Source organism: Corvus cornix, chromosome 10, assembly GCF_000738735.6.
Source record: "Corvus cornix cornix isolate S_Up_H32 chromosome 10, ASM73873v5, whole genome shotgun sequence".
Classification (NCBI taxonomy): Eukaryota; Metazoa; Chordata; class Aves; order Passeriformes; family Corvidae; genus Corvus; species Corvus cornix.
The window spans coordinates 11,784,959-11,809,613 of NC_046340.1; the positions used below are offsets into that span (position 1 = coordinate 11,784,959).

General features: G+C 49.3%; 1 protein-coding gene across 2 annotated transcripts in view; it reads left to right on the plus strand.

Annotated features, from left to right (window-relative positions):
- MAP2K5 (mitogen-activated protein kinase kinase 5) overlaps positions 1-17,641 on the plus strand; it is a 120,092-nt gene extending 102,451 nt beyond the window's left edge. For both annotated transcript variants that reach the window (XM_039557534.1, XM_039557533.1), the window contains 2 exons: positions 697-742; positions 17,144-17,641. In XM_039557534.1, coding sequence (XP_039413468.1) covers positions 697-742; positions 17,144-17,245 — 148 coding nt within the window. In that variant the 3' untranslated portion in view covers positions 17,246-17,641. The remainder of the gene's footprint in view (positions 1-696; positions 743-17,143) is intronic.
- The last annotated feature ends 7,014 nt before the right edge of the window (positions 17,642-24,655 follow it).

Below are 24,655 nucleotides of genomic sequence, written 5' to 3' on the forward strand. Positions count from 1 at the left end.
TCAAGTGAACAGCATCCCAGACTTTATGCCAGTCACTCCATAAAGCCTGGCTGTTTGGATGTAATCCAATTAGTCAGTAGGCAGCTCCTGATGGTCACCTCTGTGCCACGTTATTGTGTTCCCTCATGCAGCTAAGCACGGCCTCCACGAGCTAATTGCACCTGTTGCATGGAAAACTAGGACTGTTTGGATGAGAAACATGATCTTATAAACAGGTTAATGCTGTGTAATGAACTATCACCCTGCAGGGTAATGGAAATAAATGGGGGGAGATGAAGGTAGGAACCCCAGGGTATTGCGTGTGCTCCCGAAGCTGTTCAGCAGTGGAGTTGGATTTCCCACCTGTTTGGGTAATTCCTTGTGTTGAGCTGTGTCATAATCCCCAGAAAAATGGGAATCAGCTCTCTCTGCCTCCTGAGCTGGCTGGTTTTTAGGGACCTCTGTATTTACACACTGTCCATGGTTACGAACAGTGTGGAGCCCTACATCCCATAAGGGAAGGCTGGGAGGGAGGAAAAACCCATTAATGTTTTGGTTACTGTTAGGAACCCTGTTTCCCATCAGCACCTGATAAAGTTAAGAAATACACTGAATTTCTTCGCTCTGTGATAAAAGAGATAAAATCCAATTCAATATTTAAACATTGAAAATAAATGTGCAGTTATTTTGATACGAACATTTTGTTTTATGACACAGCATGAAGAAGCAGCCAAAGGAAAGGCCAGCACCTGAAGATTTAATGGTAAGTGAAACCTCAGTTTGGATTTGTCAGTGAATATTTTTTGGTCATTTACATAGAAATGTATCTATTTTTTCCTGCATTTTTCAGTGTGCTCAGTATATTTCTGCCTAAACTCTTTCTGCTTGTGCAGCAATTCCATATTTGCACAGGCACCCAAACCAGAGGTGCAATTGTGATTCCACTGAAGCTGGTGGGTATTTTGCTGTTACCTCCACTTGTGATTTGGGGAGTTAATACAGAATTTTCACAGCCAGTATCGAGTTTCAATCAAAACCGTTTTGATGCTTGGTACACATTTTCTTCCAGTGTGTATGTCCAGGGATTACAGCTTAATGTAGGTCACTCCTTGTCAGCATTTGCCAGCCTCAACCTTCCCAAATGTGAAGACTGAAAACAGAGGATGTGGTTAAAATATGTATTTTAATGAAATGCAGGAGCCACTGTCTTCACTGATGTTGGTGTAAAATTAAATCAGATTGGCTGCAGAAGAATGAGAGAATATTTGGCCATGGTGTGTCCATGGAAGGGTTCTCAGGGCTGGTATCTGAGCTGGGAGCCCCCTTCTTTTGCTGGCAATTGTTGTGTTTTCAATTATTACCTATTGCTATTTGCAGCAATTTATATGGAGTCATAATGCCCTCTGACTCATCTGTCTCTGATTTTTAAATGTTTCCTTACTGTCCTTTAAGCGCTGTTGGCTGTAACTCGAAAGCTTATCTAAAATCATCATCATTTATTTACTGTGGAATATATAGAGATAATTGGAATATAGGAATAATTGTAATGGATTTTAACAAGATCAAGACACTGGTGCATCCTCTCATTTCTTGCTTCCACGCTGGGAGCTGCAAGGAGAATAAACAAGTGTTTGTACTGCAGCAGTTCTCTAGTTAAAGGCTAATCTCTGATGGTGCCCAGGGGCAGGTATCTCACAACCCAGACTAGTCTCAGCTGAGGTCCTGGTTAGGGAAGTATTTAACTGTGAATCTCATTTTAAGGATATTAACTTCACTAGACCTGCATTTGAAGTTGGGCACCTGCTTAAACACCTTGCTGAAATGAGGCCTTAAAGTTTAGGAGAGCCCCTCCACTTTGGGGTGTCTCATACCAAAGGCTTGCACTGCCTGATTTTTGTCTTTTTTATTAACTTTTGATGGCTGGAAAATTCTTGCAGTTAGTCACATCTGAGAAAACTTGGAACAGGTTCTAGAGATGTAGACACATTTACCTTGTGCACTATTCCGCCATGGCTGGATGGCTCAGCTATTAAAACAATGGAATAGGGTTTCATAAAACCTCTATCTGTTTGTAAATGCACATTCTGGTGATGCAATAGGCCTGCCACTTATAAATAAAACATCTGCAGATCACACAGCCCCCCATAAGTGTGTGTGGATGTTTGTAAGCAATAACACCACTCCAGGGTGCAGAGCCATAAAAATGAGGCCAAAGGGTGAGTGCCTGCAGTACCAGGGAAGTGCACAGATTTATCTTTACAACTACATGCCCTGGAGTGTGCTAGTCCCCTTTAAAGGAAGTGTTTTGTAAAATTATTTGGAAATTCCAACACCCCTGGAAAAAATAAATAAATAAAAAACAAGCATTTCTACTTTTTAAACAATTTAATGCATTTTTCCCCCCTCCCTTCTATTCAGTTAGAAATGAACTTGCAACAACAACAAGTAGTAAAACAGGAGCTGCTCTCCAGTCAAACCCTTTATATTTTTGCTCTTCCCCAGTCTTGTATTATTTATAAAATTAATATGAAAATATACATTAGAATTATGTGCTATATGTGATATACACAGCATATCTGTGCCTAAATATGTGTGTAGAAATTAACATAATTGCTGGAAAATGGGGCCAAAAAAAACCCAAACTTTAAATATCACAGGATCACAGGATTATTGAAGTTGGGAAAGCCCTCCAAGGTCATTGAGTCCATTTTATCCCCACCTTGTCACAACCAGAGCAGAACACTGAGTGCCACATTCCTTGAACACAAATATCGTGTGAGTTCTACAATTTCTCACCACTGTATCCTTCTAATTCCATGTCGTCCGTTCCTGAAATTGCCGTGTGGTTCTGGTGGACGTAAGGAGTGGATAGAGGCACGTAAATACTGGTGGATCTAAGGAATGCCCAGAGTGATGCAGTGAAACCCTGAATCTTCAAGGTCACCTTATCACTGATTTGAACTAGAGCAGGATTTCACCTTGTTCATTGAGTTTTGGGGTTTTTGTTTTATTTAAAAGCACCATGCCAGCAATGATGGGAGGTGTCACACACAACCATCCTCACCCTCAGACAAACCAGAGCATCATCTCCTCCCCTCTCGACACCTACCATACTGGAAGTCACTATTTTGTAACCAATCCAGGATAATTAAAGACAGAAAGCAAAACGAAGGGAGCAGAAGATCAATCTTCCTCCTCTGCTGATAACCAGTGGGTTGTTAAATGCACGTGAGGAGCTGACTAACAACACCTGAAGTGCTGGATTGGCACCTCTGCTGGAGTCCCGGGGCTGCAGCAGAGATGGATTCTCCCTGTCTATCCTGCAAGAAGCTCCTGTTTTATAAAACCCAAAATGCCCATTTTGTCAGGAAATAGGGCCGAAGCCAAGGCTGGATGAAATTCCTGTTTAAAGTCAGGCTTTTCTTTACCACAGATATCCATGTGCAGGTGAACACTGAATTTCTGTCACAGTTGGCGTGGACCAGGTTTCCATATTTATTTATTATTTATTTACTCACTGCCCTTTCTTCCATGTAGCCATCCCCAGACAAGATATCCCATTGGCTTTTCTGGACGTACATAATCAAATTAAGTGACTTGTTCCACAGGAGTGAAATAAGGAATTTCACCAAGTAATGAGAAAATTGTCCATCCAGGGAAAGGAGCAACCTTAGAATTTACCAGTGGTCATTCTAAACTTGCTCTAAAATGCTCTCTTAAGAGAAATGATCTAAAATGATCTCTTAAGAGAAAGGCAGAGAGTCAATTAAATTGAATATATTCCAGTATTATCACAGGGAAGACTGCACAGCATATTCCTCTCTGCCTCTCCTCTCCCTTTCTAGCATGAAAATCTCAACAATTCTTCTGTATAAAGAGATTTTTTCCCCTTTGCACTTGTGTTTTTTGCCAGAAACACGGAGTTTTCTGGCATCCCAGGCCTGGCTCCCAGGGCAGTGCATGTTTAGGAGTTGTGGTGTGGCAGTCCAGGGAAGGTTTAGACTCCTGCCCAGAGTGCCCAGAGTCCAGGGAAGCACCGTGAGGCTGGGCTGGCTCCCGGGCTGTGGATGTGACTGTATTTACGGTACTTTCCCGAAGCTTTCCATTCTAAGCTCTATTTAATGGAATCTATGCATAGTAAGTAATCAGGTCAGAGAGAAGCAACATCCCCTGTTTGAGATCAATCGCTGGCTAATACTTTATCTAGGCCACTTTATTATCTCATGCTGATTCCATTCCCATTCTCCTCCTCCTTTGTAGCGTGCACTTCAGCTGTGGTAAAAGTACGGCTCGCATACATATTAAAAACATATACCCATTCTATCTGTATGTAAATGTGGGAGACACAGCTGGATATTGCAGGAGTTTGATTTACTAATAGTTATTATCTGTTCTAGCTGTTCAGAGGCAAAGAGAGTTGCAGAAAACAAGCTAGCGCAGAAATTGCCTTTATGATATCACTACCCTGCTTTGGTAATTGTTTAAAATCTCTTCTTTAGCTGCAAGCTTGGCCTTTTCTTCAGCAGATTGTTGGTGCTTTTTGGAATTGCTGGAGTCTCTGGGCGAGGTTTTTTTTGTTAGTGCAGCATTGAACTCTTCCGTGCTACATCTGGCTGTTGAAACGAAAGGCGTTTACGTGAAGCAATTGTATTGGAAACACCGCAAGTCGGGAATGGAGCAGTTATTCCCTTATGCTTTCCTGTGGAGGCATCAAAACACAGTCTTTAGGATGCTGCTGGATTTCTCAAGGAAAGATCAGGCAGAGGGTCCAGTCACCTCCTGCACTCGATCACTTTTGCACAGATGTAATGATTTTTGTTCAAGTTGTCCAATTTCAAACACAACCACGAGCTTTCTCCTTTTAAAAATTCAAATTCCTGATGCTTCTGATGTTGGTGTTGTATTAATTTAGAAGGTTGTGTGATAAATTGTACATCATTTGTGTCAAAGCCACTGACGTGCTGGAAAACATGTTCTCCTTTGGTATTTTATTTATTTTAATGCCTAATGCAGTTTTGAAATTTCCCATTCCTATGCATCCAGCAATCCCTCTCTCCATTCCAGGAATGGCTCTAGACCGGGCACCCTGATTTTATTGGCTATGATGGGGGTTTTTCCCAGATAAATAGTAGTTTGTGTATTTAAATGTTTTAAGACATGAATCAAGATGTTAGAGACTCTCAAAAATGGGTGTTGGCTGGCTCTTCCCACATCTCCAACAACTACAGGAAATTAAAAATGTGAAGCTTTTAAGTAGCTGCATTTTAAGTAGCTGTATTTTATGAAGCTTTGTTTTAGAGGGTCTGGACAGCAGCGAAACATATTTGCAGTTCGTTGTGTTAAACCCCTGCTTTCAGCTCTCAGGAAACACTTTTATGGTTTAAACAAACAAATGGAGGATCAGCATAATCCTGCCTGGATTTTCATCTAAACCTCCCGAATAAAGCCAATAAAACACTGGTGCTTAGGTTTGTCAGTAAAAGGGCTTTCCCCCAGCAGCGTTGGAGCAGTGACATCACTGAGTAGCCAGGCTGGGTTTTGGATGGTGCTGATTTTGGGAGAGACCAGAGGGCTCTCTGCACTTTGTTTTTCACAATCACACCCCAGAGATCTTGTGGGATGAGCTTTAGAGGTCCATGGTTGTTGTCTGCACCTATGCAGATGTTTGGGCATCGTTGCTGATCACAGGGAGCCAAGAATTTTCCCTCTTTGGCCACTTTTTTTATCCTGAGCCAGTGCAGGATCTCCCATCAGGGATGATTTGTCCAGCATAAAATTGTCTGTGCTTGGGCCTGTGATGAATGGCTTTGTTTGCAAATGTTCATACTCTCCTCTGTCACAGCGATCCCAGTCACTCACTCCATGACAAGGGGAAGTTCTGACAGACACCAAACACATGCAGATGGGAAGGAAGGGGGCTCTCTCCAGGTTTCCCAAGGAAAAAAGTACAGAGCCAAGTATTCTAGCTGTTGTAAATACAGAATTGTTTAGGTTGGAAAAGGCTTTTTAGGATCATCCGGTTCAACCGTGAAATATATGTGATAAATAATAAACTGGATCTTCAATCTCTCAGTTCAGACATACAGCGGACAAGGAGTTCTGGATCAAATCCTGGACACACTGAAGGCAGTATCAAAATTTATATTGAGGCAAGGATTTCACACCAGGGCTCAGGATGCTCCTGTCACTGTGTGTTCATTATCTTCCGAGCTCAAGGTAGCTTAAGAGGAAAAATATGTGTTTCTTCAGGTGGCAGCATTGCTCACTGAGCTGAAATTGGGAAAGGTGGGTCAGGGATATTTCCCCCTCTGTCTTCCAAAAAAAAAAAAAAGAAAGGGGGGGAGGAGGGAAGCCATCTCTGTCCTTGGGGGTGTGAGCTGTTCTTCTTTGTCGCTTGAGAAATCAGCTCTCGAAATGGAGAAATACATTCTATCAGTGCCACTAACTCCGGCAATTACCCAAGAGGAAGATGGTGACAGGGTTAAGGGGTGAGCTCTGGGGTTTGAAGGCGTTACCTTCATTCCCTGCCTTCTGCACCCATTGCCATGGGATCACCCAATTCCTACAGCAAACAGGAACATCTGACTTCCCCTTTCTAACATGCCCTAGGGCTGCAAATATAGCAGCACTTCCCAGTGAAATGTGAAAAGGAGTAACTTGACTTGGCTCAAAGAGGTGTTGAAAACCTAAGGAAATTGGACAAAAACAAATTGGCAACAGCTTAGAGGGATACAGTTCATATTTTTTGGTTACTTGAGTCTCCTGGGCTTTGCAGTTTAATTTGAGCAAATGTTTCATTTGGCACTGCTGGTTGTTCAGTAGTTCTCCAGGCACAGGGACAAATATTTACATCTCACTCATTTTGGTAGCAGAATTGCAAATCTTTCAATTACCGTATATTGAGAAGTTGTGCATGTGCCTTGTTGATATTTTATGTCAGCTGTCTTCCCTACGTATTTATTTTTTAAAAATATATAAAAATAAATCTGTTTGGAGTTCCAAAATAAGACCCATATCTTTAAATCCCAGAATATTGTCCTTTCTATTCATTCCAAATCCATCAAGGAATTTGCTGTAACAGGCAACTGTTGAAATCCACGTACGATTTTTATTTGTGTAATGAAATTGGTATTTTAAATGTATTCAGACACTCTGCATAGATTAAAATGGCTGGTGCTTGTGCAGTACCAGCTACTTGTGGGTCTCTAGTCCAATTAGCACCTCAGGACACTCCTGCAGTATTAAATAAGAGTAATAATTGCCTATGAATAAGCAGAGTATAAAGCCGGAGATAGAGATATGGCTTCTTAGTGACCTGTGTGCATTATGCCTCAAATCCCTTAATCAGATTTGTGCCGCTTGATTCTTCCATCCGCAGAAATTCAGCTGGAGGATCAGGGCCTAAAGTAGTAAAAAATCAATTAATACGACTTTCTAATTTGTGCAGTTGACACAAAAAAAAAAAAAAAACCCCGCATATAAATAGGGGACATTTTTCTCCTGAAGAGGGGCCGTGCTGAAAGATTTTTTAATTGGATTTTCACTGTGATTGACAGCGCTTGATTATGACAGTAACTTTATTTGGCTGGACTGTTTGAGTCCCCTTGTTCAGGGTGGGTTTTTTTCTTTTTTCCCCATCAAAGGCCTTTTTTCTCCGTGGCATTCCCGGCGGAGCGGCGGAGCCTGTGAAAGAGCCTTTTAGCACCTTTGTTGCCGCCATCCCTGGTGACGATTGGGCCCAGCTGGTCGCGGGTCGCAAAATGCGCCTCTCACAAAGAGAAATCTCCCTCGCCTCCATAATTTTAAGAGCCCCAGAAACCTGTTGAGGATTAGAAGTAGCTTTAGATGTGAAATGAGTGTTAAGTATTAGTAATCGGGAGATTAGGGCCCCGGGGACAACGGGAGATAAACAACCGCAATTAAGGCAAATCTGCCAGAGTAAACAAAATTGAGCAGAAACAGATGCCCTCGCCATTTTGGGGGATTGATTGGAGGGCACCGAGGAATCGATTTTTGTCTTGTTTACACTTCCAAACCCCGGTGATAAACTAGGAGGCTAAATATTTCATAGCGCCTGATTTTAGTTAATTTTTCTCGGCTCCTCACAGTGACCAGGCCCGGCCTCACTCAGCCTTCACAGGGAGCAGCTAATTGCCTATGAAGGGCCCCTGTGTTTAAATGGGCTTGACAGGAATTTAAATTTTGTTTCAATCAACCTCTGTGCTCACAGCCTGCTCCAGTTTCTAATTTTTAAATTAAACATGGGGTTTTTTATTTATTTTTTTTTTAAGCCATGGCCTCCCCTCCAGAGCCGGCTGCTCGCGCTCCCACCCGGGGCAGCGCTCAGAACACGCAGCTTTAATCAGGCTGGAACACCAAAACACAGCCGTGGAAAAGTTCATTGTCCCATAAATGTGCATCTGCTTGCTCGGATTTGATGGGAGAGGTTGGGGGAAACACTCAGCTGGTGTAAATCGGGATGAGCATGTGCCTGCTGGGCTGGGGAGAGCCAGGTTTCCACCAGGGAAAGGCTCCCTGTTGGATTAAAATACAACTCTGAGAGTGGAAATGGTGTTCATGGCCTCGGCTGTTGTTCAGTGACCTTGGGAGAGATTCAAAGGAATTTCTATTTTTTTTCCCAAGCCAACTAGTGGTGATATATTCTGCCTTCTCCGTGTTTTCAGCAGGGCTCTGTGCATTTATTCCAACATCATTTCATACCTGAGCTTTCTCTGCTCCTCAGATGAGGGGATTTGGCAGCGCATTCACCTCGATCATTTAATACTTTATTTAGTCCCTTTACAAAGCCTGGCGAACACAGGGATGTTGTTTTGCACTCCGTGCAGGCAGTATGTAGCCGTGGAATGCAGGATGATCATAGTGGTACTTTTAAAAACAACTTGTTCATTTGCAGAAACTTCATCACAAAAATGCTAACGAAGTACGAGCTGTTTCGTTCTCCCGTTTTGCTTCCAGCCACATCATTTTCAGGGGTTTTTTTGCTTTTGTTAATTGTTGTTATTTGTGTGTGTGTATGCATACAGCATTTTCTTCTCCAAGGTTTGGGTGAAAAACATTTAGGAGATTGTTTCAGTTTACTTCAGCTTAGTAATTTGCTTAGCAATTTTTTTTTTTCTCAGTAGAAAAACTTGGGGAAAACAGTTGTTTTCTTCACCCTTCTCTCCCAGTCTAGGCGAACACTTAGTCCTCATTTGAAGGAAGTGCTGTAGGGAACATTTAGTCCTCATTTGAGGGAAATACTGTATCAGCTTTTAATTCCTGACGAGCTCCATTCGGTGTCACCGAGACCATTCCTGTGCTGGAGCTGAGGACACTTCTGCAGGTGCAGCTCCATCAGCATCAGAGTTCAGGTCAGGTGTGCCTTTCTGGTGTGAATCTCTGCTCTTTGCAAGCCCCTACTCTTTCATTCTCATCACAGACAGGTCTTGAAGCTCATGAATTGCATTGATTTCAAATGAAACCATTCCAGAAGATGTGCTCCAGGCACACACCTAATGAGCTCCAGCTACTAATGGGCACTGAGGCTGCAAACCAGACCAGAGCTGGGCAAAAGTCAAACCTCTTCCATCCCTAAAATGTTGCACCAACCGTTTCACTCGGCAGATCTGCTTCTGTTGTCGACAGCTTGCTAATGGTGACAGACTCTATCAGCCTTGGGCCACTCTCCCCATTCCTCTTCTACAGCTCTTCTTAACCTCAGCAGCACTTGCAGAAGTAAACTCCAATTAGATTTCGGTTGCTTTAGTTTGTTTTAAGAGTCATAACACAGAAACTGAAATACCTTAGCTGGGAGCTGGCTCGTTTTTAGCTGAGCAGCATGAGGAATGCCAAGGACAGTTATCGGTTTAACAACAAATATCAAAAGCAAAACTGCTGTGGAAAGAATGATCTGCAGATGGGCAAATAGATTCCTCTGTGCCACAGCCAAACCCTAAACTCTGTAGTAAATTTAAGACCAGTCTATAGCACAGGAGAGGAACAAACAGCAGACCCAGGGTCCTGCAGTAGGAGGGGTTGAGTAGTTTGAAGTCAGCTCCACCCTATGGAGTGGAGCTGCTCCAATTCCCACTGTTCTGACCTGAAAATTCCCTCTTGACCCTTTGTCTGGGGATGAGTTGCCAGCTTGGACACATCAGTCAAATGCACGAGGGATCTCAGAGGTCTGCTTTGGGGTCACCAGCTGTCCAAAGCTTGGAAAAACAATACTTTAATCATAACGAGGGATCTGGATGGCTGTTTAAAAATGGAAGTTCAGGTGAGGTGTGTAGACAGTGGCTCTTCAGGTTAAGGTGTTGAGGTCTAAGTTAAGCCGTTCTTCCCCTTGGTCCATCCGCCAGGCCTGGGGACTGTTGTTATTTGAACAAATTGTGTAAATTGCAGAAGAGTTTTGGTGCCTCAATGAAACTAAACCAGCTGAAAATTGCTTGCAGTCAACTTTGTCATATAAAAATGAAAAATGCATTGGTGAAAGTCAGTCTAAAATAGATAAATAATAGGGGGAAAAGACTTACAGAAAGAATACTTCTCAAATAAAAAAAAAAGGTAAGGAAGAAATGTAACTGCAAGGCTTCACTGCTTAGTTGTGTTATCCATTTATCTTTGTTTTGTATCATCTTTTCACTGTCTTGCATATCATCAGAGGGATAAAATCATTAGTGTGCTAATCTGGGTAGCCATAGTTCTAAGGCTGACCTAGGCTAATCTGCCTTTGCAATTTCAAGAACTATGTTTGACTCCTCTGAAAGTAACCTTAAATTGTAGTCTTGTAAGAATTCCAGAGCTGTATCCTTCACTCCTTCTCCTAATGAGGTTATGACCAAATGCTCATTATAATTGCTTTAGACTCCTTTTAATTTTCAAGCTTATTAATCATAAGAAGAGTTATTTAAAATTGCATAAATTAATCTTAGATTAAAAGCCCATCAAAGCCTCGAAACAATTAAGAATAAGTAGGATTTCCCTGGGGCAGCAAGTTTTATTTTAATAGTGTAGTCAGGTGGATATCAGAACATTGAAGTATGGTAGTGATTAATGTATGCAAAATTTAAATGAGAGTTTTTAAATGGCAAATCTAAATCACATATTGACCTAACTGTAGGCTTTAACTGCATTGTCTGTCATATATTTAAACTGTTTAGTAATCAACATTTTAATTACAGTGTATGTTAGGGAGGCCACGCAACAAACAAAACTCCCCACTTCCCGACATTCCACGTGGAGCTGCTGAGCAGGCTGGGCTCTGCTCTCAGCTGTGAGAGTGAGGAGGGGGCAGAAACTTCCCGGAGAATAATCAGACTTGGTTTTCCTAATGGTTATGTTGTTGTTCCTGCGTCATCTCCCCCCAGAAAACGCCACTGGTCGATGCTGAGAGTGTCCAAGGTTGGACAGGGCTTGGAGCAGCCTGGGGTAGTGGGAGGTGTCCCTGCCCAGGGCAGGGGTGGGACTGGATGGGCTTTGAGGTCCTTCCAACCCAGGCTATTCCGTGATTCTGTGATTCCATGACTCCACCCCCTGCTGCGGGGCTTTGTCTCCAGCACCCAGCCGAGCACAGGCTCTGGGGATGCTGGAGGCGTCTCCAGCGCAGCGAGCGCAGTCCTTGCCCTCAATAGTCGCTGTTCCGAGGACAGGAACAGGGAGAGAGAACTGGGACAGCAAACGCTCGGTCCCAGATCAAGCACAGCCTTGCAAGTCCCGAGGAGCAGCTGGAATTTTAGGGTTAAGCTTGATCTGCGATCTGCAATCCCATTGCTGCAGGTGCCGTATGGAAGAGACAGGGAAGCTGCAGCTGACCTTGCTGCAGCTTTGGGACACCGGGGACACTTTGCAGACACACATACTGAGCTTCCCAGTCCCTGCTGTTCCAAGCACTTCAGGTGTTCACACTTTTCTTAAAAGGTTTAAAAAAACCCAACCAAAATTTCAAAAGGAAAACGAGAGATGGAGCAGCTGGATCACACTCAAACAGTGTCTTGCAGGGTCCTTTCACCCATGGGTACCTTCTGTGTCTCCGTGGATTAACCTGTGTTCAGCCTTCGGAGTTTTTACCCCGCTGAAGCCTTGGAAGCTGCGTGGAGCATCCCCTGAGGATGCCCTGCCACCTTCTGTGCCTGTGAATTAACAATGTTTTGGGAGTCGGCAGTGAGAGTATTGGCCTGAGGATTCCTCACTGCTATTCCTGGCTGTGGGAGCCGCAGTTGGATACTGGGGATAGCTGGCACAGATAATTAGAACAGCATTTAGTGTGGCTTGTCCTTGGAGGCAGCAGCTCGAGATGGAAAATCCTCCAGCACTGGAGGCAGGGGTGGAGTGATGAAATCCTAACACGTGCTGAGGTCACTGCAGGGGGACCCGGGGTCAGTTCGGGGTGGTTTTGGGTTACTCAGCACTTGGTGTTTCCAGGAGTCCTGGGAAGCTGGTGCAGCTCCAGAGCTGAGCTTTGTGTTTGTCCTGTTGGAGGTCCGACTTGTCTCCCAGTAAACATGAGAATGGGCAAGAATTTCCCCTCAAGTCCGTGCCCTCAGTTGATTACAAGAGCTGTAAATAGCACAGACACTTCAGCAGCAACGGGAGAACCAACTGGGATGTGCTGTTGGACAGCCAAGTTGGAATTTTTTGGGGTGGGAGGGATGAGCTGCCAGCCAGGCTTTCCTGATTTAACATTTGCACTGTGGCTTTCCTTTGAACAGAGCCACCTGGAGTGGGGGAAGGCATGGAACATCGCACCTGCTCTGGGAGTATAAGGAATTTGTTGGTTTGGTCACGGTTCACATGGAGTTAGAGCTGGCAGGGCTGGAATTCTGCTGAGGGGCTGGAACTGCTCAGGTGAAATGGGTGCAGAGGCAAAACAGATCCCAGGAGAGCTGGGATCTGTTCAGTGGAGAGCTGGGTCAGAGGATGCTCTTCCCATTCCCAGCTCCTAGTGCCAGGGAAGCCTTACAACTATCACCAGGAATTAGGGAGTGGCAGGGAAGGGGAGCAGCTTCCAGTTTTCACTTTATTCTTAACAGGTGCTGTGTTTTCGCAGGAAAAGCTCAGTGTTGCTGCATCTGATGCACTCAGAGCATGCCAACACCACTAATAAACTGCTGCATCGCCCTCCTCATCCCCCCTTGACAAAACTGCAGGTTAAGCAGCCAGTGAGCTTCCCTTAGAGCAGCCTGTAGCCAGCAGTGATATTTATTTTCTCTATTTGTTTTAAGCCTGTGAAGACTGTGGTTTCCTGCACACTGTCCTGATGGAGCCCTGACCAGCGAGCGTGCAATGCCCCCAGCCCTAATGTGCCATTAATGATAGGTTAATGTAGAGTATAATGTTTTTTGGACTATGGGTTCATTACACTTCTGAGTGCAAGGTCCTTCTGCAGAGCGCCCAAGGTCCCATTGCATTATATCATGCAATAAAAATACCCTTTTCATATCACACACTAATAAACTGTATTTGAAATGCTGTCTAAGGGCACTGCCATTGTCTTGATAGGCTGTGTCTGCAACAGTTGGGATCTTTTTATTGTGGGTTTTTTTGTTGTGCTGAGTTCAAAATTTTAAAATGGAATGCAGAATTTGTCTTGGTAATAAATGGAGCACAGGCCTCCAGCTGCTCAGGCTGGGAGGGTTCCTGGAAAAATAGTTGTGAAAAGGGTGGCACCATTGCAACCAAAGCAATGCCACTCATTTCCCAACCTTCCTTGCATAAGCATGAGGAATTTTCTCGTCATTCCTAATTTGCTGCCCTTCCCATTCAATCTCTCACTGTCCCAGGGGAAAAAATATAAGGAGGTGATGAGGGTTAGATCTGAGGTACTCCAGCAATATCCCTGACCCATTTGGGATTCAGGTTCCTGCCCTGTCCTCATCCCTCTCGTGTTCTGTGTCCCAGGAAACACCACCCTGTCAATTTTTGGAGATTTCCAAGGAAATCGGTGGCTGGCTGCCATTTCACATTGGGAGTGTGCTTTGCCACCATTCTAGGCTGGTAACTGCCTGTTTCCTGGACCTTTAAACCAGTCTCCCATTATCACTCACTTCTTTTGTGCCTGGACAGTGCTCTGAAATCCCAGGCTTTGCTTGAGGGGTGTTATTTATGGTCTGCCTGTCCTTTGGCATCGGCCTAAACCTCCTTGGTGCTCTTCAAACACAAACATTTTATGGTCAGAGGATCCTGTTTATGGGAGCTTTGCTCTTCCCTGGATTTGTGTGAGGCAGTGTAAGCTGGTACCTGTGCTTCAGACTGAGGGGCTGAAGGGATTCAGGGAGCCCAAAGTTGGGGCTGTGGGTGATGATGCTGTGTCCCAGGGGGAATTTCATCTCTCCTGGACAGTTCATCCACCTGGAGCAGAGCTGCACGTGGGCACTCGGAGCTGGAAAAGGCCCATGGATGTGCAGCCCTTCCCAGGGTGCCACGCAAAGTCTGTGGCAATAAGCTCAGGCTGGGTTATTATCAGAAACAAAGATTTTTTCGGCCAGAGGAGAAGGCCATGAAAGCAAATTGCTGAATTTTGGGGGTAGGTAAAATCATGGAACTTTTACCCTTGAATTATGGCGATTTAATTGACTGGGCTAAATGATTGATGGCTGGTGAGCAATGGGTTGGAATTACCAGGGCTGTGTGTTCAGGGGGGCAGTGCCCTTTTAATTTCCTGTCAGATATTTAAATCATTCACATCCCCCTCTGCGAGGAGCTCCCCTGTGAAAGAGTTAACCTGTCTGGTGGGACACTGCAACTTGAGAAATGTACCCTTTATCAAGAGAACCAGATGAGACAAGTTCATTTAAAAAGCCTGGTTTGTCATTGTTTATCTAATTTTCGGGGTTGACACACAAAATTAGGCTGGCTGACACTCACTCGTGGCCAGCCCTGGCCCTGTCCTGCCTGACCTTTCCAGCTCCAAGCTCTGTGCACTCCAGCAGCCGCTTCCCAGTGCCTGCAGGATTCCCAGTGCATCCCACCGAGCCAGGGCAAGGCACACCAGTACCAGGCCAGTAAGAAAAACCAGCTTGGTGCTGGATTTTCAACCTGTTTCCTGCTGGCTGTGCTGATTTCCAGGTATTTTTAAAAATTGGGAAGGAGGTGGTTATTGCTTTGTTGTGAACATGTGTAGGACTCTGAGGAAATACGAAATACACAGGGATGAGATCATGTGTCCCCAAAAATAAAGCTGTGCGTGCCACACCAGGCAGTGTCACCTCACCAGGAACTGGTCCCTGCAACAGAAAATGCATTTCAAGTTTCCACACATTTACCTTTTCCCAGTCTTCCCTTGCAATAAATCCCTACAGGAATATTTAAGTACAGCAGGTTGCTGGGTTTGGGTGAGAACATATTGCTCACTCCTGAAGTCAGGGCTGGGACTTGTATTTGTGGCTGAGACAGCCACCAGGATTTATTCACAGTGTCCAAACTGCTGGGGCTTTCACTGCCTCCTCTCTGAGGTGACAGCTCTGTCCTGCTGCACCAGAGCTGCCGCGGTGCAGCTGCATTGCTGCTTTAGTGGTTCGGATTTTTTTCCAGGTTTTTTCCCTTATTCTATCTTCCCTCCCTGTCTCATCTCCCTGCCCCTGCTCTCCTCCATCCTTTTCAGAGGCATCTCCAGTTTAAGGCACTGCTTTCTGAGGTCTTTGTGCTTTGGGTAATGGTACTGCTCTGGGTGCCTGAAAAGGGGGGAATGTGGGAGTCGGTGCAAGTAATGACAAAATGTGGAGAGCAGGGCTGAGCTTACAGAGAGGTTTCTGAGAGAGGAAACCGCTGCAGCTGCAGTGCTGGAGACCTTGGAGGAAAACTTAAATAATTCCCTGAGACATTTTTGGGAGCTGAGCCAACTGCAAGTCCCTCTTTTGTAGTTTGTTCTGATTTTTCACTCCAAATCTTGCTGCAAAGAGGCCAAGGCCAGGTTTGACGGACTCCTGCATTATCCCCAGCTCTGTGTGGTTCTTTGATAAATGTTTTTCTTGCAGTTGCAGCTGCTGCTGAGTGAGGTCAGGTATTAAAAGCAGCGAGGTGGGTTTGGCAGTAGCTTTTGGCACAGGCCATCCATGAGTACTGGACATCTTTGGGCCGCTTGTGTCCTCCTTGTTTGCGGTGCCTGACCTGAAAATGCTGCAGGTTGTGCACCAAGATTTGCAAAGATGGGTCCTACTGAGCTTCGGTGGAAGTCTCTGTTCTCCTATTCCCAATTTAAAAACAGCTCAGAAAAATCAACCACCAGATTCTGAAAATACGGGAAATCTGAAGAGTAGTTCAAAATTAAACTTATTCCTGGGGAGAAAAGTGTGGAAGCCTGCAGGTTTTGGTGGAATATCCTCACAAAACAAAGCAAGCAGGGTGAGCAGTGTGGAGGGCTGAGGCTTCATAGCTGAAATTTCATTTGGAGCAGCTTAAATGCAGGGATATCCTGGGTGTGGGATGGCTCTGGCTGCGGGGATCTCTCCATCCTAAAGGAGATTCATGGAGAAGGCACTGGCTGGAATAGCTGGGTTTAATTGCCGCCATGCATCTGCTCTGCCCTGTCTGTGCCTCCTGATTGTTCTCTCCTGCTTCTCTGTGGTGTCCTTGGCTGTTTTGTTTAGGGCTGTGTTGGAGATAAAAGCATTTACCTTATTCCTGCACTTTTCCACCCAAAACCACCCCAGTGCTGGGCAAAACACCTTGTCCTGTCACTCCCTGCCTTGGCCAAAGTCCCTCTCCAGCTCTCGTGGATCCCCTGTAGGCCCTGGAAGGTCAGTGCACGTGAAGGATGCACAGGGCACTGTAAAAGAGAGGAATTTTAGGAGATGGCGCACCTTTACAAGCAGAGGCGCAGATTAGTGGGGGATTTTTGGGGGTATCATTTTACCCAAACACCCTTCAGCAACTGCACAGCTGTCCTGGAAAGGGGGCTGGGTCAAAACACAACGAGAAAATGGAGTATCAACAAAAAGTAATGAGCATTTCCAGGGAGTGCTGGGCCGAGGCCTCCGCGAGGAGTCAGGGCTGCCTCCTCCTGCTCGGAGCAGGTGCTGTGGATAACACGGATGCAGGAGGAAGCTCGCTGGTTTGAATCAGTGCTTCACTGCATTTTTATGGCTGTAACCACAGGATGCTCCAGTGTGGTTTTTTTTCCAGAAGGGCTGTGTTTCTCCTGGCTAACCCTGCCTGTCCCCCTTCGCAGGGCCACCCCTTCATCGTGCAGTACAACGACGGCAACGCCGAGGTCGTGTCCATGTGGGTGTGCAGGATGCTGGAGGAGCGGCGATCCCAGGGACCACAGTGAGCTCTGCCGCGTCCCAAGAGCTCTTCCTGGACCAGGATCACCAGCCTTGGACTCACAGTTTATCCAGATCATGTTTTGCTCCAAATATTCCCTAGAAGCATCAACAAAATCAGGATATTTGTTGGCCGCCTTTTCACATTAAGGAATTTTCTTCCCACGTTTCTTTTGTTGCTGAGCAATTTCCAGATTATCTTCAGTTATACTGTACACAGCCTTAAAGCAAGTATTTTCTATCTCTATTTTTGGGTTACTGAATGTACTATTTCCTGACTCCAGAGTATTTTTTAACTGTTGCTCCTGTCCGAGTGTCCGGAGGGTTTCCTGAGGAGTTGGTGGCTGTCTCCGAGTGCAGGCAGCCACAAAATGCTGGGTTTAAGTGTAAAACAAAAGCAAACAGAAAAAAGAGAAATACTTGGGCCTGCCCACCCTATGAGGAGGTGAGGGGTGTCAGGGAGGTCAGCATCACACCAATAAATGACGGGGAGTGCCCCTCGCTGCTCCCAGTGCCAGCTGCTGGGGATCAGGATTGCTGGGAGGGTCAAACATCAGGAGCATCCATGGTCAGGCTCTGCAGGCTGATCCCTGAACCAGAAAGGGTTTCCTGAGGTGGAAAGGTGAGGTGAAAGAGGGCAGTGCTCTGCTCTGGAGCCAGGCTGGGAGAGCTGGGAATGCTCACCTGGAGAAGGGAAGGCTCCAGGGAGAGCTCAGAGCTCCTTCCAGGGCCTAAAGGGGCTCCAGGAGAGCTGGAGAGGGATTGGGGACAAGGGATGGAGGGGCAGGACACAGGGAATGGCTTCCCACTGCGAGAGGGCAGGGATGGATGGGATATTGGGAAGGAATTCCCCCCTGGGAAGGTGGGGAGGCCCTAAATGGCCAGAGAAGCTGTGGCTGCTCCATCCCTGGAATGTTCCAGGCCAGGCTGGGTGAGGCTTGGAGCAGGCTGGGATAGTGGAAGGTGTCCCTGCCGTGGCAGGGGCTGGAATGAGATGGGCTTTAAGTCCCTCCCAAACCATTGTGGATTCCATGATTCTCCTGAACAGGGAGTAAGTGCCACTGAAGATCCCTGCAGAAGCTGTGGCCTCTGGCTGCAGAGGGAGGGAAAGCAGCCCCTGGAATTTGCAGAGAGCAGCAGCAGTGGTGGGGTGAGATCCTCCCGAGGAAGCCACGGGCCACAGCTCCTGCTTGTGCAGCATCCCCTGGGACTGTGGGGGCAGAGGGCCAGCACGGAGGGACCCTCATGTCCCAGGAATGGCTGCAGGGTTTTCCTTACTATCCCAGCAGCTCCTGGCTTGCCTGGAAGCCTCTTGCCTTCCTCAGCTCTACCTTGATCCCTGATTTTCATCCCTTGGAGTCACTGCAGGGCGGCTGCAGCTGGGTCAAGCACAAGCTCCAGGTTTGCTGTTCCAGGAATGATTTCAATGTCTCTGCTGGATGTTCCCGCAACAGACCGACACAGATCGGATCAGTCCTTGTTAAGATGCTTATTAAAAGGAAAAAAACCAATAAAACACAGATGTGAGAGGCAGGTTTGGGGTGAGTGAGCTGGGTGGGAGGAGGCTGGGGTTTGTTTGCTTGTCTTTGCATTAGAAATAAACTTTTGCTAAAAAAAAAAAAGGCTCAGGTAGTTTATTTTATACCTGCAGCTCCAACCCTCCCACAGTTCAGTGAAATATTCCTCCCGAACCACTGCAAATCCTAAATGCTATTCTGGAAGCAGCCTGGAAAAGACTTTGTTTCCTTCCTTGGAGGGATCGTTTGTCTTCTTTTGAAGTGTAGAGGTTGCAGGCATGAACTTACAGACTAAAGTTTGTCTTAATTGCTCTGATGTCACAACCTCGCTGGCAGATAACAGCGCAATGAATGAGCCAACAGCCCCCGTTCCTCCAGGTCCTTCTGCTAAAGTGAGACAAATTCCCTCGCTGTGAGCCAGCCACGGCGTCGGCGGCGCTGCCATTTATTTATCCCTAACCGTGTGCGTTAGCTTTCCCTGGATAAAAGGGCTCTCTCTCGGATTCAGTTTAAAACTCGGCAAACCCAAGGGTTTTCCTCCTGCTTCTCCGGGCAGGGAGATCCGGAGGGGAAGACTCACCCTGAAAATCCGTGTGGGGTGGAGCTGATGCAGCTGGGAAGAATCTCCTGGCTAAGGTGCTGCCAGAGTTACAATTCACTTGCTGGTTCATCAGTGTAATCAATCCAGCTATCGGGGAACTTTGGGGCCTCCGTCACCTTTCCTCTCCCAAATCTTTGGATTCAGTGCAGCCAGGGATCTGCTCATCTGCCCCACTCCCAGCACCACGTTTGGGGGGAATAGGGCTGGACGAGAGAGCAGAGGAGGGAAGTTTGGGATTAACCAGCTCCTCTCAGCCTTGCTGGCATTCCCAGCTGAGCAGCAGCGAGCTCAGACCTTCCCAAACCACCACCTCCTGCTTGGATATGGGGTCTGGGGGTGGTTTGTCCCCACGGGAGGTGTGGACCCCAATTCCTGCCACCACCCATCAGCACGGAGGGGCACAGGTGAGGGCAAGGGGCAGTGCAGTAAATTGGGCCAGGGTTTAGCTCTGCTGGGTGCCCGCACCCACAGCAAGGTCTGTGCCCAGCCCAGGCTTGTGGGATCCAGGTGAGCCCGGCATGGTGCACCTCAACAGTGCAGGGACCCCCAAACCTGCCTGAAGGGATCCCCTGGGGTGCAGCCCCCGGGCTGCTTTGGGGCCGAGGAAATCCTGCCTCAGTGCACTCAAAGATGACTTTGAGGTGGCCAAGACAGGAAACATGCCCCGGGCTCTGCCTTATGCGCAACGCCATCCTGCCCCCAAAATCTCCAGGGAGGGGAATGAACCCCCAGGGAGATTTTCCAGGCAGGGCTGGAAGTGCTGGGTGCTGCGAAGGGGCTCAGCAGTGCTGCTCTCCATGCAGGCAGGAGCTGACCCGGAGCTGGGGCGGCCTGGGGACGCTTTCCCTCTCTCCTCTTTCCTGCTGCAATGTTTCAGGCTCTGAATCGGGGCATTTCTTGGCTGGAAAGGTTGCAGGACATGCAGCAATGTTCCACCCTACAGCTGAGTCCTGCTCGGAAGATGGCATCAGGGGTGTGTAATGAACGCTGTAACTCAGCAGAGGATCCTACAGATGCAGAGTGACCCCCCCCCCCGCCCCAATCCCACTCCTCATCCCAGCAGCTCATTTAGGGCTCCCCCAGCAGCCCCACACCAGTCTCACCTCCCTGTCTCCCCTCCTATAACCTCATGGGATGATTCCCATGGGAATATGGATGTGGGAAAAACGGATTATGTCCCATCTATGCCAAAACTTCCAACATTTCCCACATTTCCCATTGCCAGGCAAAGCTCCTGTGAGAAGAGCCCGTGGAATTTTGCCTTTAAACTCAGCACAGAATTGGCAAATATTTTGTTTCTCTTATCCCGGGGCCAAACCCATCCCGCTGTCAGCATTCCAAAGGCAAAGCGTCTTTGTTTTCCAAAGAACAGCCTGAAAGGCCAGAGCTGCGAGGGGTCCTTTACCTGTGCCTGTCCCTCGGCTTAACGCCGGCAATGCGATCGCGTTAATAGCGGAGCAATCACCAGAAGCAGCTCTCGGGAGCTTCATCTGATCCCTCGGATACCCGAGAGGAAAAGCAAACGGGAGGATTGAAGCTGGGAAGGGCGTGTGTGTTTTCCTGTCTCCCGGAGCTGCGTGGTCCTGCAGGGAAAGTTCACCTGGAGGCATCCATAGGAAAGGGATGCACCACGGGAGGTGGTGGTGCAGGGAGAGTGTGGGCAACATATGAAGCAAAACCTGGGAATTTGGGGCTTTGCTGGAATGAAAAAAACTCCTGCAGGGAGCAAAATCCGCTGGTGGAGAGCGAAGGCTCTGGGAGATCTACGGGAGAAGCTGCTCCGTGGTGCCAGACGGGCTTTGGCTGGGGGCGAGGAGGGGGCGATGCCACCGCAGCGGGCACTGGCCTCGCTCGGCTTCGTGGCTCCCGCTGTGCTCCCTCTGCCCAGCGCTGCCCCCGGGCAGGACAATCCAGGAGCCGTCACATCCCACAGGAGCTGCTCCTGGGCCTCCCCCGGGAGCCGCAGCCTCGGCTGGGGAGGGACAGGAGGGCGGAGGCAGGTCAGGGACCGTTCCCGGTCGTGGCTCCGCTCTGCGGGGGCTGTCGGCGGCTGCTCCCGGGGGCCCAGGGCACACACACAGAACGGCCTCTTTGGGCAGGGAACAGGAGCAGCAAATCCCATCTCCAGGGTGCTCCAGGGGCCCCCAGGCTGCTCAGCTTCTTGGAGACAGCTCCGTGCCGCGCTGCCGTTGGGACGTGGCACCCGCAGAGATAAACACAGAGATAAACTCGGGGACACCCGCGGGGGACCCGTCCTTGCCCAGCTGCCACGGGCCGGTCCATCAGGGAACAAACACATCCCAGCTGTCCCAAGGTCCTGCAGAGGATCCAGCTGTGGCCCCTCAGGCTCTCCGGAGGGTGCCCCTCTGCAGCCCTGGCAGGGTGTTTATGGGTGACTCTGCCCGGGGGAACCAGGTAGGGACCAGCCCGAGCCCTGGGTGCTGCAGCTGGGTGGCAGCGACGTCCCTGTGGTGACAGCCAGGCCTGGGGGCAGAGGGGCTCTCCTGGGGAGGAGCTGGAGCCCACTGAATGATGCTGAGATCCTGAACGTAACCGGTATTTTAGGATAACTCATCTTCAGCATTCCCGGGGGGCTCACAGGCACCGTGGGGCAGAAATCTGGAGCGATGGGGGGCATCCCCTGAACTTCAGGATCCCCTGAAGCTCCCCCAGCCCACCAGCACTGCACTGCCAGCCTGGACTGGGAAAACCTAACGGGGAAAAGGAAATTTAAAAATCTCCGATTACAGTATTTGGTCACATCGAATAAAAAAAGGTTGTGCAAGCTGCTCTAGTGGAAGGTGTCCCTGCCCATGGAGGTGGGGTTGGAACGAGAGGAGCTTTAAGGTCTCTCCTAACTCAAAGCAGCCACAGCGAGTCTGTGATCCTGTGCCTTTCCCGTCGGGAAGCTGCAGCCGGCGCGGCTGCCGAGGAGCTGCGCTGACCCGGGGCTGCGTTACCTTCAGCAGAGGGTACGTCCATAAACCACACGTGTGCGCTCAGGACAGGATTTATGGATTGAGCCTTCCTGCCTCCTGGAGCGGCGGCCGCCCCCCGGTCCCCCGCTGCGGCTGCTGCCGGCGCCGGGCCCGCGGTGCAAGTTCAAGGTTTGTCAGAGCCGGGGAGCCCGGGAGGTGTTTAATGGCAAATGGATGTCTGGGGCTTTTATGGGCAGGAGGAGGAAAACTTCCCCGCAGCCGAGGCAGAGCGGCCAGGCCCACACGCAGGTGAGTGCGGGTCCATCCCGGAGGGTGCCCGGCTGGCCCGGCACGGCACAGGCGGAGGGAATTGCTGCCCTCGGCTCGTCCCGCTCCATCCCTGCGAAGGTGTTTGGTTTAACCTGCTCAATAAAGTCGTGTCTATCGATCCCGCACGCCGCGTTCCTCTGCAGCCGCACGGCCGCTCCGGCCCAGGGAAATCGGGAAGGTTTTGAGCCGCAGGGATGGTGCGGGGAGGGTTTGGGTGGCCAGAGAGGCGAGGGGCAGGGGACAAGGTGGCAGCAGCTGCGAGGGTTGGACAGAGAGGGGCCTGAGGCAAACTGGGGAGAGCCGGGGGTTGTGTTGTGGGTATGCAGAGTGTGAGGGGCCAAGGGAGTGGTCATGGTGGGAGAGGTGGTGGCCGTAGAAAAAGGGGGTGCACGGTGGGAGAGCCGGGGCACACAGAGAAGGTGCATCGGGGTTTTGGTCAGGTGTGCCCAGCTCTAGGAAGGGATCCCGGGGCGCACCGAGAGGAACCCCCAGGCTCCCCGGGGATCGCAGGGCAGGAGCCCCGCACGGTCCCGGTGCTTCCCCCGCCCCGCGGGGGCTCAGCAGCCGGGTCAGGCGGAGTGTGCCCGGCCTGCAGAGAGCCGCCGCCCGCTCCCTTTGTCAATGTCCAGTAATTAAAATGTCACCGTTTAATTTTCAGGCCTCTCGGAGCAATCTTTTCCTAATAAAGAGTCTAATCGAAACGCTCCTTCCCCCGCCTCGGCGGGCAGGGCCGCGGAAGAGGCTGCGGAGGTGCAGAGCCGCCGCGGATCGATGGAGAGAAGCCCGGATTGATCGGCCTCTAAAATTAAATTTATTGGGGTCATGGTTTTATATGGTGCTGATACAACTGTTAAATGGGGAACATTCATTTCCAATAGGAGGCGTTTATTAAACTTCCACTGAATTAGACCGCCGTGATTTATGTGGCAATCTCGGCTCAGCCCTCCAGGAGCGCGGGGCCTTCCGCGCCCGCCACGCGTGATTATTTATTTATACACCCGTGACACGGCTCCCTAAGTTTTAACCTAAATTATCCACCGGCTTCGGCTGCCAGCGGCACCGGCCCGGGGAACGGGGAAGGGTGAGGGGTCCCGTCGGGGCGCAGCGCCCTCCCCGCCGGCCGCGGCCCCTCCGCGCCCCCCGGCCCCGGGGTTGTCCCCGGCGGGGTCCCCGGTTTGGGGGGCGGCGGCGCCCGCAAACGTCCCGGCTCTCGCGTGCGGCGATCGTTGAGCGTTAATTAGAAATTCATTACAATTAAAAGCCGCGCGCACACGCCTTAATTACATCTGATTTTTAATTCCGAATCCGTGTTTACACAGTAAGCGAGACGTACCTCCTGATTATCCCCAATACTCTTTATACTGTACTAATTATGTAAATTAAACCTAATTAACTGACAAAAACTGCAGTCAATTCAACTGTTAAAAGATACGGCGACTGCGAGGAGTGGGGCGCCGGCGGGGAGCGCGGCCGGGGCGGCGGGGCCGGGGTAGGGCCCGGGCTGTTCCCCGCCCCGGGGCTCCGCGCCGCCGTCGGGGCGAGCCGGGGGTCGCCTCCGCCGCTCCGGGCTCCGGCCGAGTTCTGCGGGCACCGGGGCAGCGGCACAGCCCGGGCACGGCGGAGGGGATCGGGGCAGAGCCGCATCCTCCCGGAGCCCCCCCTCTCCTCGCGGTACCGGCTCGGTCCGCGCGGCCGCCCGCTCCCGGTGCCTCGCAGCCCGGCGTGGCCTCGCAGCCGCTTCCGCAGCTCTGCGGGTGTCGAACGCCGTGGGAACACCCGGAACGCGGTGGCGAGCCGGACAGCGGGGCTCGACCCGGCGCGGGAGCGTCTCACCGCGCTCCTACCTCCGTATGGCTCGAGGAGCGAGGGCTGGGGAGGATAAATAATTAAAAGGCGAGGAATAATTACCGGCTCGGGTTGCGATCATTGCGGGAAGGCCGCGCCGCAAGGCCCGGCCGGCAGCACCCGGTCCGCGTCCCCCCCGACGGGGCGGCCCGGGGGGAGCCGCGGCCGCTGTCCCGCGTGGGAGCGCGGCCGGGGCTCGGTTCAGCC